The following is a 19041-nucleotide window of genomic DNA, read 5'->3' as shown; positions in this document are numbered from 1 at the left end:
AAGTCGGGGAGGTTTTCAGTCCTGGAAAGATGAGAGGTCCTTGAGAAAAGCCTGGGACTTGGTCCTTCCAGCCTCCATGGAGATTGGATTGGAGAAGTCCTCCTGTTACTTCCATTGCCCCCAAATTCCCATGGGAAGATGATTCAGAGACAGGATGAGGCCTCGGAATAGAGTATCAGAAAGCAAGAGAGGAGAGAAATTATGGGGAAGACACTAGAGGAAAAAGTGCAGGCAAAAGAATATAGGCGAGTTATTTGTGTAGTCGACCCATTGCATTTGGCAGGGGAAGCAGTTGGACTTTGGGGTACAGAAACCCAGTGTTCAGGATCCTATAAGATAAGGAATCATGCAGGGTGAGGTATTGTCCAGGTTTTATAGCCTCTGTTCAGCTCAGGCATAGAAGGTCCCCTCTTGGGCAGTCTCTAAGAGAGAAGCTGCTAGGAAGGAAGTGGGACCTCAGTAGGAGAGACCCTCCAAGGGAAAGAGCCCCTTAATGGTATCCCAGGCATGGCACTCCTCCTTAATATGAGGAACAAAGAGGAACACTCCACTGGACAAAGAGGAGTCAGGTCTGGGAAGGGGTATGTCCGGATGGGGACAACTCCTACTGTGAGGGCACCTGAGCAGTAAAGAGTAGTCCCCTGCCCATCAGGGACCCCTGGAGTTTAGCTGCCCACAGTTTAATCTCAGGGCCAGCCACCCTACTCCCTCCCCACCCCACCCCCAATGGAGTGGCAGGTAGAGAGGGCGACTCAGAAGCGGGTGCTCTGGTAACGCAGCCTACGAAGATCTGAGAGGCCCTCATCCCGGCAGTACAGCTCCCTGCAGGGACTCTCGGCCAGTCACCGGCCCCCTGCCCCTCCACCCCCTCCACTGCTGGCACTGCCGCTGCTGCTGGAACTCCCACTGCTGGCACTGCCGCTGCTGCAACGGTCCTCATAGATGGAGATCTCGATCTGTGGAGACGGCAGGTTAAGGAAGATCCATGACCTCCTCCAGTCCCTTGGTCAAATGGTCTGTCTGAGAATATTCCATTAGCATAAGAGGACCCCAACTCATGGGTTCTGTTTACCGTCTCCCACCTGGCTGACTTTGCCATCTTCCCTTGATGCCCATCTTCCATGGAAGAGGAACATAGAGAAGCTGTGTGGGTGAATCCTGCAAAAAATACCCAAGGGAGATGATGGGGAAGGAACTGGTGGCTTGTCACTGTCCCTAAAGCCATCACTCAGTGTGGACCCCCTAAGGAGCTCCTCATAGCCTCACTGTAGACATCAAATAATATTACTCGATGGTCACCAGCTATCCAAAACGGTTCTTATTCTCCTAAGACCTGCCCTTATTTCATAGGATCAGAGAGAGAGCTAGAAGGGACCATGAAGCACATGTAAACCAACCCCTTTGTTTTACAAATGAGGTAACTGGTGCACCAACATCTTGCCATTTGGAGCAGGACTCTGGACTCTACAGATTGGACTTCCAGAAACTCCGATCCCTAAACTTTGGCATTCCCTCCCTGGGACTGAGCTGTCTTGATGGATGACCCATCCCATTATATCTAGTCCAGACCAGATCTGCTCTGCCACCATGAATTCCATCCCAGTCTCTATCTCTTGCCTTGGGTGTGATCAAATCAATGCTATTATTGCTTCTACAGGATGTGTAAAAAAATGTCCATAAGTATTCACTTGGGAGGCAACTTAGTGTAGTAGATAACCAGTCTGGAAGCCAGAGAGACTTGAGTTCAAGTCCTGCCACCTTACATAGTGAGAACATCTTAATGCTTTTGGTACCTTCATTGGTAGAGGGGGTTATCTATATCAGTAAAATCACAGGTCTATTCCCTGTTCCCCATAGATTAATTCATCATCGTTGTTCTTTCCCAGACCAAAACTCCTTTCCCTGGCCACCAATCCAGCACCATTTCCATTCATCACTTAGAGAAATGGATCCCTGCCCCCTGTTTCCCCACCCCAGCCCCAGCCCCATCAGTCACAATCAAAGGATACAACCCTCATTCCTCGTTCCACAGGGTCAGTGATAAGGAGGCCCCGGGGAGCAAAGATCTTCTCATTCTGCTCTTGAATATAGCTGGAAATTTTCTTGAGGACCTGCACAGAGGGCATTTGTTAGCAAAGAAGATGGTCATGGGTGCAAGGCAGTAGGAAGGGGAAACAGGAAGAGAGAGAATATGGGGTTCAGGGAGGGAAGTGCAGGATGAAAAAGGGTGAGAGGGCTATTGGGTGGGGGGAGGCTGGGTCTGGGATGGGAGCCACCTTTTCATAATGGGTCTCCATGCAGAGAAAGATAAAGTATGCCGTGGCACAGGCCAGACAACCCTCTAGGTAGGAGCTGCCCCCAATTTTCTCAGCCTCAGCATAGAAGTTGTTGAGAGTCTTCACAGTCTCTTCAAACAGCTGCCGCTCAATCTGGAGGAAAAGCAAGATGGAAGGCCTAGTTGAAGGTTCTAGAGATTACAAGCCTTTGTGGAAAGCTGGCAGGGATGACAGAGGTGTATCAGGATCCCTATTTGGTGTGTGTCTGAGATGTGCGTGTAGCCCATATAGAGGGAAAGAAGAAATGCAGGCATGACACTGTCTGCACTTGCAGATACACGAGGGCTTTACCCATGGAACTTAAATCACTTCAAGAAAGTGGGATGAGATGCTGTGCTGCCTGTCAAGGGAGGACAGGAGTCTTTTTCCCCAGAGGTAGCTAAATAAAAAACATCCAGGCTTTGAATGGTTGAGATACTCTTTGACCAGATGGCAAGGGGACAGACTGGGACCTGCCTTGCAGGTATTTCACAAATCATTAGGCTGTAGAATTTCTACTGGCTCCACCCACATTTCCCTGGGGCTCCCTCCAAGCCACCCCCACAACCTGCCAGGGCTTCCCTGATCACTAAGCTCAGAAACCACAGATGTCTGTCTGCCTGAAGCCAAAGCTCTCCAAGGGGGGAGTAAGTAGCTGTGGGACTCCTAGTTGCTTCCTAAGACAATCGAATGGGAAAAAAAGTAAAGAAAGTGCCATCTTTCTACAATGTGATCTCTGCCCCTATTACTGTTCTATTCTCCAGGGTTAAATGGTTCCAGAAGGTATGCATTTGCCTGGGGCTGGCCCAGGGGCAAGGAATGGGTTGGCATTTTTCTAGAAGGTTGGCCAAGGACGAAGGCTACTCTGGACCATGCTTAAAAATACATGTCTCTTGTCAGTAGCCTAGCATCCATATCTGCCTGGCTGGATAAATGCAAGTCATCTGATATGACTGTTCCCTCTCCATTCCCTAGCTGGTAGAAACTGGGTGATCCGGAACCCAGAGCCGAACCCAGCTGTGCCATCACCAAGCTTCCTTGAGGGCCCTGGTCTGAGTTCAAGAGTCATACCTCCATAGGGTATGGGCATGCTCAAAAGTCCCTAACTAAGCTTCATTTCTGGTACCTCCTCTACTATATATTTCTTTTATATATAACTAGGTTCCAATTAGTATGAATAATTAATCTAGATGCAATGGTCACATTCAGATTTTCATTTCCTATTTCTAGTAGTAGATTGGTACAAATCATCATACTTTGCATATAATTAAAATAGTGTCATTTGAATAATTCAATCAATTCCCAAAATTTATTATTTGCCCTAATCAGGACCCGGCTGTACATAGTTTGGGATGTCATCTCCCTCTTTAGAATGTGAATTCCTTGAGGATAGGGAGCGAGGATAGGGACCTTACTTTGTAACCCTAATACCTAGCACAGAGCCTGGCACAGAGCAAGTGTCTAATAAGTATCTGCTGTCTGACTGCTGACTAATACAGACCTGTTTTCCACAGTGCATGGGAAAGAGGGCATTTGGGCTCCAGGTTCATTTATTCTCTCTCAAGTGTCTGGACCATGTCTTGAACCAAGCACCGAGATTGGAAACAAAAATTCCTTACCCGGTTGTCCAGCTCAGGGGGGAATTTGGTCTGGAACTGGCAAATGGTCCCCTCGCTGTAATCTCGCTGGACAAAGACTTTAGTGGCCAATGAGGCACTGCGCCGGAGTTCCTGCAGATTGTGACCCTCCAGAGACACAACGAATTCAATCAGCAAACATGGTTTCTGCTATGTGCAAGGCGGGCAGGGGTGTGGAGAAAAAGAGGAATAAGACACAATCCCTACCCACAAGGAGCTTACAATCTAGAAGAGGGGTTGAGACATGTACACAAGTATCGACGGCACAAAATGCTTCACTTCAAGAGCAAAATAGATGCTAATCGATACTACAGCCTAGAGCTGCCTTTCCCTCTAAGGCTTCATAGGTATCTTGTATATACCTATTTCCTCTGTACATGTTATCTCCCCCTTTGGAATGTAAGTTCCTTGAGGGAAAGGACTATTTTCACTTTGATCTTTGTATACTCTGAGTTTACCTTTTGGTCTTCGTATACTACTGTAGACATGTTGTAGACAATGTGCTTGGCACATTACTTGGCACTTGGTAAGTACTTAAAGGCTTGCTGGTTATTCAATTGACCACCCTCTAAAAAATGACTTTTGTAAGTTAAATATGACCCAAAAAGATGAATCACCTGCCAACCAAACTTCTGACATTAAACCTCTCTGGATTAATCCTTGGCCAGTAGCCCCATGGCTAGGTCCATGCTCAGATTCTTACCACCCTGGCAGTACCTACCTAAGAGATTATCTTAGCAATAGTATTCGAGACCTAGGGAAGGGGAAGTGAGAAAATAATAACCAAAAAAAAATAACATTTGACTATAAAAAGCTACTACAGTGGTGGGGGAGACCAAGATATAAACTTAGACAACATCAATGTCAAAATGGTTACCAAAATACCTTAAATAAAAATGCTAACTAGATTCAAGCCCAATAAGAATTCCTGAAAGAGTTAAAGAGTTAAGAATTGTAAAGGGAAAAGTGTGAAAAAAAATGAGAGTGATGCAAGAATATTATGAAAAGAGAAATAGCAACTTGGTAAAAGAAGCATACACAAAAAAAAAAATACTGTAGAAAATAGCATCTTAAAAACAGAATTGGCCTAATGCTAAAAGAAACCCAAAAATTAACTGAAAAAAAAACTTCTAAAAAAGCAAAATAGGCCAAATGGGAAAGGAGGTATAAAAGCTCACTGAAGGAAATATTTTTTAAAAAAATAGAAACAGGGAAGTAGAAGCTGATGACTCCATGAGACATCAAAAAAATAAACAAAGTCAAAAGAATAAAAAAATAGAAAATGTGAAATATTTCATCAGAAAAACAACTGACCTAAAAAAATAGATCAAAAAGAGTTAACTTCAGAATTATTGGATTACCTGAAAGCCATGACCAAAAAAAAAAAGCATCTAGATATCTTATTTCAAGAAATTATCAATGGACTTGATATCTTAATCCAGAGTATAAAATTGAAATTGAAAGAATCCACAGATCACCTCCTAAAATAGATTCCAAAATGAAAACTAGCACCTAGGAACATTATAGCCAAATTCCAGAACTCCCAAATCAAGGGGAAAATATGGCAAGCAGCCAAAAAGAAGCAATTTAAATATCATAGAGCCACACTTGGGATCACGCAAGACTTAGCAGTTTCCAAGTTAAAGGGATGGAGGGCATGGAATATGATATTTTGAAAGTCAAAGGAGCTAGGATGACAACCAAGAATAACTTGCCAAGATGGAGCAGTGGATTGAGAGCCAGGCCTAGAGATGGGAGGTCCTAGGTTCAAGTCTGGCCTCAGACACCTCCCAGCTGTGTGACCCTGGGCAAGTCACTTGACCCCCATTGCCTACCCTTACCACTCTTCAGCCTTGGAGCCAATACACAGTATTGACTCCAAGACAGAAGGTAAGGATTTAAAAAAAAAAAAGAATAACCAAGAAATATAATTCTTCAGGGAGGAAATGGATATTTAATAAAGAGGACTTCTAAACATTTCTGATGAAAAAAAAAAAACCAGAGCTGAATGAAATTTTGACTTTCAAACAGAAGACTCAAGAGAAGCATAAAAAAGTGAACATAATTATAAGGGACTCTATAAAGTTAAACTGTTTACATTCCTATATGGGAAGATGATACGTATGACTCCTAAGAATGTTATCACTAGTAGGGTAGTTAGAAGAAATTTACATAGATGGAAGGCAAAGGTATAAATCAATTATGTTGAATGAGTGAGAAAGAGGGATACACTGGGAGACAAGGAAAAGGAGAGATAGAATGGGGAAATTTTTCTCACATAAAAAAGATGTGCAAGAAAGACCTTTTATAGTAGAAGGGAAAATGGAGGAGGACAATATTTGAACCTCATTTACATCGGAATTGATTCACAGAAGGAAAAGGGGGAAGAATATATACATAAAAAAATCTATCTTACCCAAAGGGGAAATAGGAGGGGAAGGAAATAAGAGATAAGGGGGGTAAGGGGAATAATAAAAGGGAAGGTGAATTAAGGGTGGTAATGTTCAAAAGTGAAAGAGGATACACAGAAGAAAATGGAGTAGGAGAAAATACATAGTAATCATAACTGTGATTGTGAATGAAATGAGCTCACCCATAAAAAGTATGCAGATAGAAGAATGGATTAGAAATTAGAATCCAATGATATGTTGTTTCCAAGAGATATACTTGAATGAGAAAAACACACACAGAGAGATAAACTAAAGGGCTGGAACTGAATCTATTATACTTCAGATAAAGCTAAATAAAAAGCAGGGGGAGGCAATAAGATCTCAGACTAAGCAAAAGCAAAAATAGACATAGTTAAAAGAGAATCAGGGAAACTACATTTTACTAAAAGGTGCCATAGATAATAAAGTAATGTAAAAAAAATGTTAAGGACATATTTCTCTGACAGAAGCTTCCTTTCTCAAATACAAAGCAGAAGATCAAAGCTACCTATAGTCATTTTTTAAAATGCTCTAAATCACTATTGATTCAAGAAATTAAAATTAAAACAACTCTGAGATACCAACTCCTGAGATACCAGCAATTAGCAGAAATGGCAAGTGCTGGAAGGGGTAAAGGAAAATAGGTACATTAATAAGCTGTTGGTGGAGTTGTAAACTAGACCAATCCTTCTGAAGAAAAATTTAGAACTATACTATAAAGCTGTGCATACCCTTTGACCCAGCAATAGCACTACTAAGTCTGTATCCCAAAGAGATCAAAGAAAAGGCAAAAGGATTTATATGTGCAAAAATATTTATAGCAGCTCTTTTCTGAGGTGGCAAAGAATTGGAAATCAAGGGAATGCTCACCAGTTGAGGAATGGCAGAACAAGTTGTGGCATATGGTTGTGAAGAAATTATAAGGGGAGTAGTTTCAGGGAAAAAAACACATGGGAAAACATATAAACTGATAAAAAGTGAAATGAAAAGAACTGAGAGATCATTATGCACAGTAACAGCAATGTTATAATGAGAATTACCTGTGAAAGACTTACTCATGTTGGAAAAATGCTATCCATCCCCAGAAAGAACTGGTGAACTTTAAAGGCAAATTGAGGTCTAGTTTTCTCTTTCTTACTTCCTTCTTTTCATCCTTCCTTTTTTTTAAAATTTTGCTATGTGGCTAATATAGAACTATTTTACATGATTTCACATGTATAACTGATATAATTTTGCTTATCTTTTCATTAGGTGGGGGAGCAATGGGAGAGAGGGAGAGTTCTGGAACTCAAATTTTAAAAAGAAAAGAATGTTAAAAAAGAAATTTAAAAAATAAATCATTTTGAGTTGAGTAGTGGAAATTAAAACGAAAAGAAATAATTGAACGCAACATACTCATTTTTAAATGGGGAAAGTAAGACCCAGAGAGTCACTTAACAGTAACTTGCTAGGGACAGCCAATAAGAAATTGAGAAGGGGTGCAGCTGAGTAGTTCAGTGAATTGAGAGCCAGACCTAGAGACAGGAGGTTCTAGATTCAAATTTGGCCTCAGACACTTTCTAGCTGTATAATCCTAGACAATTCACTTAACCCCCATTGCCTAGCCCTTACCACTCTTCTGCCATAGAAACAATAGAGTATTGATTCTAAGGTGGAAGGGAAGGGTTTAAAAAAAAAAAGTTGAGACAGAATTAGAACCCAAAGCTTCTGATTCTAAAGCCACTAATAAAGCACTGTGAAAATTAAGATAAAACTATAATAAAACTAGTAATTATATTCACTGAGTAAAATATAAATAAAAGTAAGACTCACAATTATGGGTTTTCCATCCAAGGCCCAGTAGAAAAACCCACATTATAAGCCTGAGGATCACATGGTTTGATGAGGAGATGATTGGCGATGTAGACTCTAAATCAGTGGTTCCCAAACTTTTTTGGCCTACTTCCCCCTTTCCAGAACAAATATTACTTAGCGCCCCCTGTCACATACTATCACCACCCCCTTACAGTTATTCCCAGCCCCCAAATGCACCTGTGGCCATCACCACACTCCCGGATCACTGCAGCACCCACCAGGGGGCGGTGGCACCCACTTTGGGAATCTGCTCTAAATGATCACTCTATTGCAAATATTAATAATATGGAAATAGGTTTTGAACAATGATACATGTAAAACCCAGTGGAATTGCTCATTGGCTATGGGAGGGGGAGGGAGGAAGAGAGGGAAAGAATATGAAACATGAATTTTAAGGATAAATAAATAAACCTGAGAACTCCTGACTCAATGGGACTTGTTGGCAAATGAGTTGCTAATGTAAACTGTTCCTAAGTGCAAGTATGTCTTGCTTTTTTGTAAGAGACTTTTTTCCCCAAAATGTGGTGAATTTTTTTTTTGGCAAAGGAACTGTATTTTAAATTCATTAGGGCAGCTTTCTATTTAAAGAGTCATGTGGCAGCTTGAGAAAAAAAATTTGTGATGTAAATAGTCACCTCTTAATTTATCTGCTCCATAAATTTAGATTGGGGGAGGGAGGATATTTGGAAATCTCTTAAGGAAGGATATACCTGAATGTTTGAACTACTTCACCCCCTCTCAAATTCCAAACAGTCAGGGGTCATTGGGATGAATTCACCTGGCAAATGACATATTTGTCCTTTAGCCAAGTCAACATATGTGCACACATTCCATGCTGGCTATTATAAAGATGAATCCATGTGGGTGCATATAGAGACTCACATACTAATGGGCAGGTTGGTCCCTCCCATGGGCTCACATCCCAGCTGAACTCAAAGGAAAACAAAACAAAACTAGAAGCTCCTTTCAAAGACCCTTCCCCCCCCCCCCAAGGTTTGGCTTATATTTATATAAGCTTCTCACATATATTGTCCCATCACTGCCATATGAGACAGGAAGTACCATTATCACCATTTTACAGAGACTAAGAAGTGAGGTGATTTACCTGCCAATATTCTCAGCACTGGTATGAGGAATGGGATTTGAACCCAGGTTTCCTGGATCCAAGCCCAAGGCTCTTCTGCTCCCCCATATTACCTCTCATCAGTAAAATGAAGGGGGTGGATTAACTGCTTTCCAAAATCACTCCCAGCTCTAACATTCTATGATTTATGAATCATTATAATCAAGGTCCCTTTGGAACTTCAATAACTGTGTCACTTTGAATGGGCACCAAGAAAGGTATGCTTTATACTAACTTGTGCTTTGTAGTAAATGGTGCTGTGATATAAAAGTTATTAGTAACCCCAGGTTATTAATAACTCCATTTTGTAGATTTGGGAGACTGAGGGACTGAAGTGGGAAGTGCTTTCCCCAAATTGCTGTAGCAAGGGTGAGAACCTAGGAGGGCTGGCCACCAGCCATCTATTCCATAGCTCTGTACAGCATGCTGGGGCCTGTAGAATGCAAGGCATTGCACCATAGGGAGAGAAAGATCAAAGGAGACCTGATCTCATTGTGAGAGTGGGTAATGTATGAACCAAAGTGTTGAACTCGTGCAAGTAGGTCTAAGAAGAAAAGTATGTTTATTCATGTGAGTGGGTGGTCCACACCCACAGCAAGTACTTTCTCCAGCTGTCACCTAATGGACAGCTCATCCTGATGGTGGTTGATTTAGCCTTCATCCTTAAACTGTAGTCTTCCCCTTTCCACAAAAGAGAACTTTGGGGACTTTTCCTGAGTTTTAAAGGCAGCATGGTTAGGAGAAAGAGTACTGAAACAAGAGACCTGGGTACTAGTCTTCCAGTTGTCTATCCAGAGATATTTTAGGGATCCTTTCAAGAATGGAACTTAGCTAGTATCAGAGTTTCCTTCTGTTGTTGCCCTTCGAAAACCCACTTTCCTTCTTTCTTCCAGGGCTCTCCCCTGGCCCAGGTGGCAGCCGAGTAAGGACAAGGCCATCGGGCATTTTATTAGGAGGCAATGGAAAATCAGTGACAAGAGCTATTGGCACCAATTTCTGAACTGCAGTGTGACTGGGAGGAGGGAAGCAAAGAATGGACACTGCGGGTCATATCCCAGGACTCTCACATCCTGCAAAGGAAGACTGCTGCCCAGACTGGGGGTGGGAACAGGAATCATTAAGCATAGGCAAGGTCTGGCCTGCCCCAAGGACAAGAGCAATTAACTTGGGTCTGATCCTTTAACCATATTAAGGAATTGACCAACTGAATAGAATTTTTTATATATACAGAGGTAACCTAGGTACTGAGTAGATGAGATTTCCCCACAGCTCCCTGGCATGGAATGTGAGGTAGAATGCAGAGTGGAAATAAGGAGAATGAATATTCCTTAAAGCAGACAAGACACCTTCAAGTCTCATCTCTCAGAACTTCTATTCTGGGGAACTAAAATGGAGAAATGAGTTCAAAATATGATGGGACTGGATGACCTTAGTTCTTATGGTTTGTGAATCTTTTCTATAGGGTTAATCAAAACAAGTTAGAGTTTTTGTAAGCTGAAAAGGGCTTGAGGCCTTACTATTAAACTTTCTGTGTCTTGGGTACTAATAATTAAGCATTGTCCCTTCAGGGAACATTGGTTTTAGCCCAGGACTCCAGGAGATCAATCAGTCAACAAACACCAACTAGGTGCCAGGTAGTGGGGATACAAATACAAAGAATGAAACAATCCCTATTCTCAATGAGTTTACATTCTAATAGAGGAGATGAGAGTTTATTAGACAAATAACTTAAAAGTTATATGTCTCCCCATTCCCATAACGAATAAATCTCTTGAGGGTAGAACTTTTCTTTTTGTGTTTGTTTCCCCAGCATAGTGCTTCCCACTTAGGAAAAGCAAGAATACTTGCTGAATTTAATTGAATTAGAAATTTCCACCCTTCAAAGTAAAATAGGGAAGACATTTTGAGGTAAGTGGACCTTTGATCAACCACCAGAGTTAAGACCACAATGGTAGCCACCCAATCTGATTTCTCACACTTCCTGTGGAAAGTCATGGTCTAAGTCCTTGAGTCATTTCCCCTTTGGGCTTTCTCTTTGGCTCTCCTTCATTCAATAGGGTTTGCCATCAGAACTGGAAAACTAAACCCTCCTCACTCAGGCACTACTCCCAGCTCCTGAGGATTCCCCTAGAAAAGCACCTGCTGGTTCTATCTCAGCCAGATTGAACCCTTTGCCCTGGCTGGCCCTTTGCCTTTGCAAGCAGCCAAGAGCTTCAAAACTCCTGAACCTTGTTCTGCAGTGATGACTACAGAGGAATAATAATAACAGTAATGCTTAGCACTGTCATCAGAGATGCAGAGCAGCTTTTCATCCCGATTAATTCAAAAACCTCCCCCTTCTGGAAGGACAAACTGAAGTGAGAAGAGGAAAAAAAAGGAGTCCTGGTTTCCAGAGAGGCACGCAAGAAATTTTTAGAATGACTTTTGGAAATGCCCCCAGCCTGCTGGGTGAGCACCTGTACAAGACTTTTTTTTTAGACAAGTATTCCCATGTGTAAAGGGGAATGATTCAGAGATACACCCTCCCTCAGAGGAGTGAGTATTGACTGACACTCATATATCCAGAAATATTCACTACAAACACTAAAACTAAGCCCTCTGGGATTGCACCAAGGCTCTGTCCTTAGTGAAGCTACCTTGCTTGTTAACTAATACTTTTTTTACCCCACTTGACCTCAAGGATTGTTTCTGTGAGACCTACAGAGGACACAAGGGGAGAAAGGGCTTCCCTGAAGAGATAGAAGTAGGCTTCCAGACACTAGAACCACATGGAAGCAGAAGAAGGGAGTGACAAGTACACAGAAGGGAAGCTGAGACCAAAAGCTTTGCGGATTGTTCCCCATTTCCCCGCCTGGGGACGTCCTCTCACGCTTCGGTCCTCAGAAGGCAAGAGAAGCTTCAGGGAACAGAGACTGGAGTTCTTGGGGTTGGATGCTTCGGATTTAGTGTTCCAAGCTTTAGGTTTGGGCCCTGGCCGAATGCACCGCATAGCCTCCACCCCACCCCCAACCCTTCCATTCCATCCCTTTTCCGGTGTCCCTGTGGATGTGTGTACACACACAAACCTCTTCTAGGGATTCACCCCGACCAGGAAGGCAGTTTAGAGCCCGTACTTATGCTGGGAGAGAAAACCAAGAGCCAGGGCTGTTGGAGAAGAAAAACAGCTTTTCCCTTTGCCAACAAGTGGCAGCGGCACCTTCAGGGCTCTCGGAGGGTTTGGGGACTGCTGCTGGAAGGAGAGACTGAGCTAGGGAGTGAGGGGCTTCCTGCCGCGAGGCGGAGCAACTCACTCCCACCCCTTCCTGTTCCCCCACCTCCCTTCGGTTCAAGCCCTCCCCTCCTTCTCTTCTCCTCCCACCACGGCTGCCCCAAGCCAGGGTGAGGTCCCCGAGGGCAGCTCCCTGCCTGTCCCCAGACCAGCAGCGGGGCCGCAGGGTGCTTCTCACTTACCTCGGTGGCCATGTTCCCTCTGAGCGCGGGCGGGCTGCTCGGAGGCGGCGGTGGGAGCAACGGGGTTGGGTGGGAGGCGCTGTCCTCGGTGCTGAACGAGGAGCTGCGGGGCCAGGGCCCTAAGCGGGCAGGGGGTGCTGCGTGTTGCGACGTGGTTTATGGAGCTGAGGGCCCGAGGAGGAGCGGCGCTGTCCTCGGTGCTGGGACAATAATCTACAATCAAGAGGCTGGGCCCGGCCGCAGGCTCAGCTCGGTGCTGGGAGCTCTCTGCTCCGGCTGCCTCTGCAGTCAAGAGGCTTGGGTTAGCGTTGGCGGAGACAGCGGAGGCAAGAGGAGGAGGGGCCTGACGGAGGAGCCAGGCAGGGGGGAGCCTTGTCCCCCAGACTCAGTAGTCTACCAAGGAGCTCCGCCCTAGGGGAGAGGGCTCGGCCCCGCCCAATTCCGGAGTCCCCGCCTCTCCAGCCCTTCCCCCCACAACCTGGAGCCTGGGAGTGGAACGCTACCTAAACTACGGCTTCCCCTCGGGGCTCCCCTACTCTAAGAAGTCCGGGAAGGGAGTCCCCAAGGGCTCTGTAAGCAAAGTAGCTGAGTATGCTGGGCTTGGAACCTCCCACCCTGAGGCTTGGGTGGTTTGGCTCAGCCTACTTCCTTTACCTTTCAAGATTCTTGACATCTCTCCTCCCCCAGCCTGGATCTGTCTTTCATCTTTTTCACTATCTTTTCCTTCTTTTTAATAATAGCTTGCATTAGAATATGTATCATTTTGTGACTATTTATAACCTCTGATGGGTTTTGGCTTTCACATAAAATATCTCATCTGAGTTTCACAACAACCCCATGAGTTAAGTAGTATTGTTCCCATTAGTATAGAAGGGGCTACTGATCCAAAAAGAGGTTAAAGTAGCTGGTCTGAAGTATCACAGATAGTAGATGCAAGCTCCAGATTCCCAATGTTATATTTCCAAACCTCAGCCTATGTATCTTCTTTCTCTATTTTCCTCAAACTTTTCCATTTTGGTGTTTATTCTTATTTTTTCCTTCTGTGACTTAAACACAAAGCACTAATGGGAAACAATGTTGACGGCAGAAAACAGAAATTATTCCCTTACCAACACACAGTTTTCCATTGGAGCTTTAGAAATGGAGAGAGGCTAGGCATTGTGGATAGAATAAAACACTGTCCTCAGAATCAAAAAGACCAAGTCCCACCTTTGACTCTTAGCGGTGTGTCCCTGGACAAATGAGCTAATCTCTCAACATTTAGGGCAACTCTCTAAAAACCATCAATTGCAATGCAGATCCTGACTTGCATATGTAGAGGAGTTTCCTTATCTGGAAGTTTCTGACACTGATGAAATCCTAGGTTCAATCCCAACTCCTAATTAAAAGCGGAATTTCTTTTCCCTAGGAGTCTTCACCTGATTGAATCTCAAAGTTAGTAGAAATGAACAAAGATAGAAAGCTAAGAAGTATTATCTATTCCAACTTGTACCTGAACAGAAATACTCTCTACAATATCTAAGATTTCATAATAAAAAGAGCACTGGATTTGGAGTCTGAAGTCCTGTGTAATTTACTGCATATGGAATCACCCTTTCTGAGTTTGTTTCTTCACCTGTAAAGTGAGATGGCCCCTCCCTACTTTCCATTTATTGTCAGATTTGAAATGGGCTGCCAAACCAGTTTTACTTGCTTTCTGTAACTCAGACTAGGCCTTCTAGGGTAAAGTAGATTAACTGTAATTTTTACATTTTCCTGAGAATACCAGCTACCACTAATAGTAGACATTTCCCAGTTTTGACATCACACTTTCCTATGGATGGCCCATTACACAGAGATTTGAGTAATGGCAACACACAGGAAATTGTGGTAAACAGATAATGGCACTTGCACTCTCATCAGTGGAGTCTATGTTTCACCCCATTCTGATGCATATTTTCTACCAGCTATAGGAGCAGCATTACCAGATTATTAAGAGACTATCATCTGAATAGCAATAGTCTTTCAGAGAAGTTTCTAGGAAGGAAGAATTGTGGGATATTGGATATTTGAGGAACCAAGAGGTTATCTAATCAAATATATTTTATAGATGAGCAAACTGAAACCCAGAAAGAGGAAATTGATTAGCACCTATAATAATACACCTAGTTGATGGCAAATCTCTCATCCTTATGATGGCAAATATCTCTCATCCTTCTCCCCCAGAAGTCAAAGTAGGGGACAAAGAAAGGAAGAGGCAGGAGAATTCAGGCTATTGTTTCCATTTTATAGATAGAAAAACTGAAGCATAAAGAGAGCACAGACTTGGTAGCTAGGAACAAATGAAAAATGATCTGTTTCTGTGAATGTGAAGTTAAAAGTAGTAGAAAAGAATAAATAATTTCTTGGTGGCTGAAGGTATAAAGGATATAAACTTTACCCAATCATTTCCAGCTCAATTTGATCACACCAACTGCACCATATAGTTGAGCTGGAAACAAAGCAATCTAATGGGCAAGCCACTTTCTAATTTTTCCCATCTTTGATTCAGGGGATTCATCCTCCAATGACTTCGGAGAATGTCTAACTCTTCATAAAGTACTTTGAAATGTCCCAAAGAAGGCACAATGATCCCTTGTTATTTAGCTCATTCTCAAGCTGGGACAAGGTATTTAATAAGCTGAGGTCTTTAACAGGCTCTAGTTGTTGTTTTTTAAATTCTTGATGGACATCAACACTCATAGGCATTCAAGTGGGATTAGCAACACTTAGGATGGAATAACTAAAATAGTAGGGAATTTTATAGTGTGCTGCCTTCTATAGGGGTCAAATTGGAATGGAATGAGATAGAATGTTCTCAGATCCTTGATAATTTGTAATTTAGAACTTGGAGCAGAGAAAGCTTTGAGATTTAATCTGACCAAAGAATATTACTCAACTGCCTTGGGAAAATCCAGACCTGTGCAAAGGTCTAACTCTTTGATGTTTTTGTCATAAATTAATGAGTTAGCTCACAAAATGACATCAAAGAAGATCCACTAACTAATTCGCTGTTATCATCCTCCAATCTGCAGCTGAATTGGAAATTCTCCAAAGAAAAGACTGTAGCCAGGGAAAAACACACACAGTGTAAGATTTGGAAATCATGATCTCTGGAAAGAGATAAGAGAAAATTAACTCCCCCAGTCAGGAGGAGATGGAAACATCTGAAAAAAAAAAACACCTAGGAATGAGCTAACTGCAAAGGTGACCAGGGGATTGTCTGTGAATGGGTCTAGTAGAACATAATCAAGTGCGTGGGTGTTTGAGAGGGGAAATGTAGTGTGCAAAGCCTGAAATGATGCAATCAGACAGTGACCTGAGATTGCTTTCAAGGTGAATGCAGAAAAGGATGGGAGGTGGAGTGAGAGGAAGGTGCACATCTGGATAGGATAGTCTCTTTTTTAAAGCAATGCTTTAAAAACCCTAAGCTACCAATGGGGTATGATATAAACATATCACATAGGAATATATAAACCAGGAATCACTCTCCAGAGCTCCAAACACAAGAAAGAAGCAGCTAGAAAGAGGCTGTGACGTCTCTAAAGCCCTCAGACGAGTGAATGGATCTGAACTGTCAAGGGAAACGCACCGGGGGTTAGAGGACTATAAACAATGGGGAAGAACAAACGGCGGGAAGCTGAGCAGTGGGGAGGTGGCTGAGGGCGGGGATGGATTCCAGGGCATGTTTTCATTCATCAGCTTCCATAATGGGGATTCTAAGGATTGTGAGAGTGAAATTCACAGATGACACCAAATTAAGAGGAACTTCAAACACCAGGAAGAAATTAGTAAACTTTTAGTTAAAATGTACAACCTGTTGTTATCACTAGTCACTATGCTGGAAGACTGGTAGATCACAAATATCAATGACAATAATAATAACGGCTCACATTTGAATAGTGCCTTTCAGTTTGCAAATCATGTAGTATATTGTCTCTTTTGATTCACACACACACACACAACAAACAACAACAACAACAACAACAACAACAACAACTTTAAAACAGGTCATGTAAATATAATCACCCCTATCTGAAACCTCCTGGCTTCCCTGAAGATTCAGCTGTTGTCTGAGCTGCATCTTAAAGGAAATGGACTCTATAATATTGAGGATGAAGTATGTTCCATGGAGGGAATGGCTGGTATGGGAGATGGTCACTGCAAAAGCATAAACACAGGAGATGGAATGTTACCTGTAAGGAACAAAGAGAAGGTGGGCTGGGCTGGATCACACAGTGTGAGGAGGGAGAGTAATATCTATTGAAGCTGGAAACATAGATGGCAACCAGGCAGTATAGCAAGAGCTTAAAGTCTAAATAGAAGCAATCCATGGCTATTAAGAGAAGTTGAGGGGGAGTTAGGTGCCTAGAGAGCCAGTCACAGAGACAAAGTGGTCTTGGGTTGAAATGTGATTTTTAGACATGTCCTAGTTGTGTGACCCTGGGCAAGTTACTTAATTCCAGTCACCTAGCCTTACTATTCTTCTGCCTTAGAACTGACAGTATCAATTCTAAGACAGAAGGTAAGGGGGTTTTGTTGTGTTTTTTAAGAGAGAGAGAGAGGAATTGTCTATTAAGGACAGCCTCAGCATGTTTCTTGGGGCTCTTGGCAATGGCATCCTGCCATGGAACAGCCAGGGTCTATTCCTGACTCAGTGTAGTGCTTTCTATGTTCTTTTGTCCTGAAAGAATGGAGAAAGGAATACAAAGAGAACAAGAATGATTGAAAATGTGAGCAAGATATTGATGTCAGGATCTGTGATTTCATCACTGTGGGAACTCCCTTTACCCAGTCTATAATTTACAGTCTTGAAAAGTTGCCTGAGGTTCATAGAGATTAAGTCACTTGCACGTGGTTGTGCAGCTGGTAAAGTTTCGGATATGGGATTTCCATCCTTTGTCTTTCCAAGGTTGAGTCTAACACTCTATCTCCTCTGTCATGATGCCTTCAAACAAGATCACATAATGGGAATCAGTCTGGAAAGCCACACTTAAGCTCCCTAAAAGTTAACAAGACCTATTTAGAATGAATAAATGCAATGGAGACTCTTAGAAGTCAAGATCAGTAACTTATCACCTATGAGTAGCACCCTCAAAAATACCCCATAATTCTGAGCCAACAAAAGTTAAGCTCCCTCTCAGTGAGGCTAAGATGATATTAGTCCAAAGACCTCTTTGTTTGAGATGAAACTGAGTCATTTCATTTCTGTATTAAGACAATTCTGAGGTCCCTTCTAACTCTCTTCAGAACTTTAAGAAATGGGGCAGTTAGGTGGTTCAGTAGATTGAGAGCCAGGCCTAGAGACTGGAAGACCTGGGTCCAAATTTGGCCTCAGACACTTCCTAGCTAGGTGATCCTGGGCTTAACCTCCAATGTCTAATAACCTTTAGCACTGTTCTGCTTTGAAATCAATACATAGTTTTGAATCTAAGATGAAAGGTAAGGGTTGTTTGTTTTTTTTAATTTTAAGAACCTTAAGAAAAAAACATCATCTGTGGGGTAAATACACAAGTCAGACAAGCTCCCTACAGAGAAGGAGAAGGAACTTCTGACAAAACTCAGAGACCTGGAGCCTGACCTCCTCCTTCTACAGAAGAGCAAATATGACTACTGAAAAAGGAATAAAAGGTGCATACCCTTTGAACTTGCAATACCTCTACTAGGCCTAAACCCCAAAGAGATAATAAAAAGAAAAAAAAGGCCTAAATTTAAAAATATATATATAGGAGGCAGCTGGGTAGCTCAGTGGAGTGAGAGTCAGGCCTAGAGACAGGAGGTCCTAGGTTCAAACCCGGCCTCAGCCACTTCCCAGCTGTGTGACCCTGGGCAAGTCACTTGACCCCCATTGCCCACCCTTACCACTCTTCCACCTATGAGACAATACACCGAAGTACGAGGGTTTAAAAAAAAAAAAATATATATATATATATGTATATATATATATATAGAGTAACTCTTTTTGTAGAATAAAAGAACCAGAAACTAAGAGTGTCTGTTAAGTTGGGGGTATGAGTGAGCTAATTATGACATTTGAACGTAATAGAATATTACTCTACCAAAAGAAATTAAGAAAAGAATATTTCTGAGAATCAGACAAGATATGAATTAACTGATGCAGTGTATGAAGTAAACAGAACCAACAGAGTAATTTATACAATGACAACAATATTGTAAAAACAAACAACCTGGGAAGACTTTAGAACTCTGATCAA

General features: G+C 42.6%; 1 protein-coding gene across 1 annotated transcript; it reads right to left on the bottom strand.

The window, feature by feature from the left end:
* Nucleotides 1–842: 842 nt before the first annotated feature.
* GOLGA7B (golgin A7 family member B) lies at nt 843–12820 on the bottom strand. Its single transcript, XM_044662682.1, has 5 exons — nt 12809–12820; nt 3935–4102; nt 2277–2429; nt 2010–2111; nt 843–956 (listed from the first exon to the last, which is right to left on the bottom strand). The coding sequence occupies exons 1-5, from the start codon at nt 12818–12820 to the stop codon at nt 843–845; spliced, it is 549 nt and encodes a 182-aa protein (XP_044518617.1).
* Between the last annotated feature and the right edge of the window lie 6221 nt (nt 12821–19041).

Source organism: Gracilinanus agilis, chromosome 2, assembly GCF_016433145.1.
Source record: "Gracilinanus agilis isolate LMUSP501 chromosome 2, AgileGrace, whole genome shotgun sequence".
Classification (NCBI taxonomy): domain Eukaryota; kingdom Metazoa; phylum Chordata; class Mammalia; order Didelphimorphia; family Didelphidae; genus Gracilinanus; species Gracilinanus agilis.
This window is presented reverse-complemented; position numbering and strand designations above follow the sequence as displayed.

Bases quoted from the DNA above. Each gene is read 5' to 3' on its own strand.
- GOLGA7B (XM_044662682.1), bottom strand. The intron at 2,112-2,276 runs GTGGCTCCCATC...CCCTCTGTGCAG, and splicing joins TGGAGACCCATTATGAAAAG to GTCCTCAAGAAAATTTCCAG. The intron at 957-2,009 runs GTATCCTTTGAT...CCGTCTCCACAG, and splicing joins TGGAACGAGGAATGAGGGTT to ATCGAGATCTCCATCTATGA.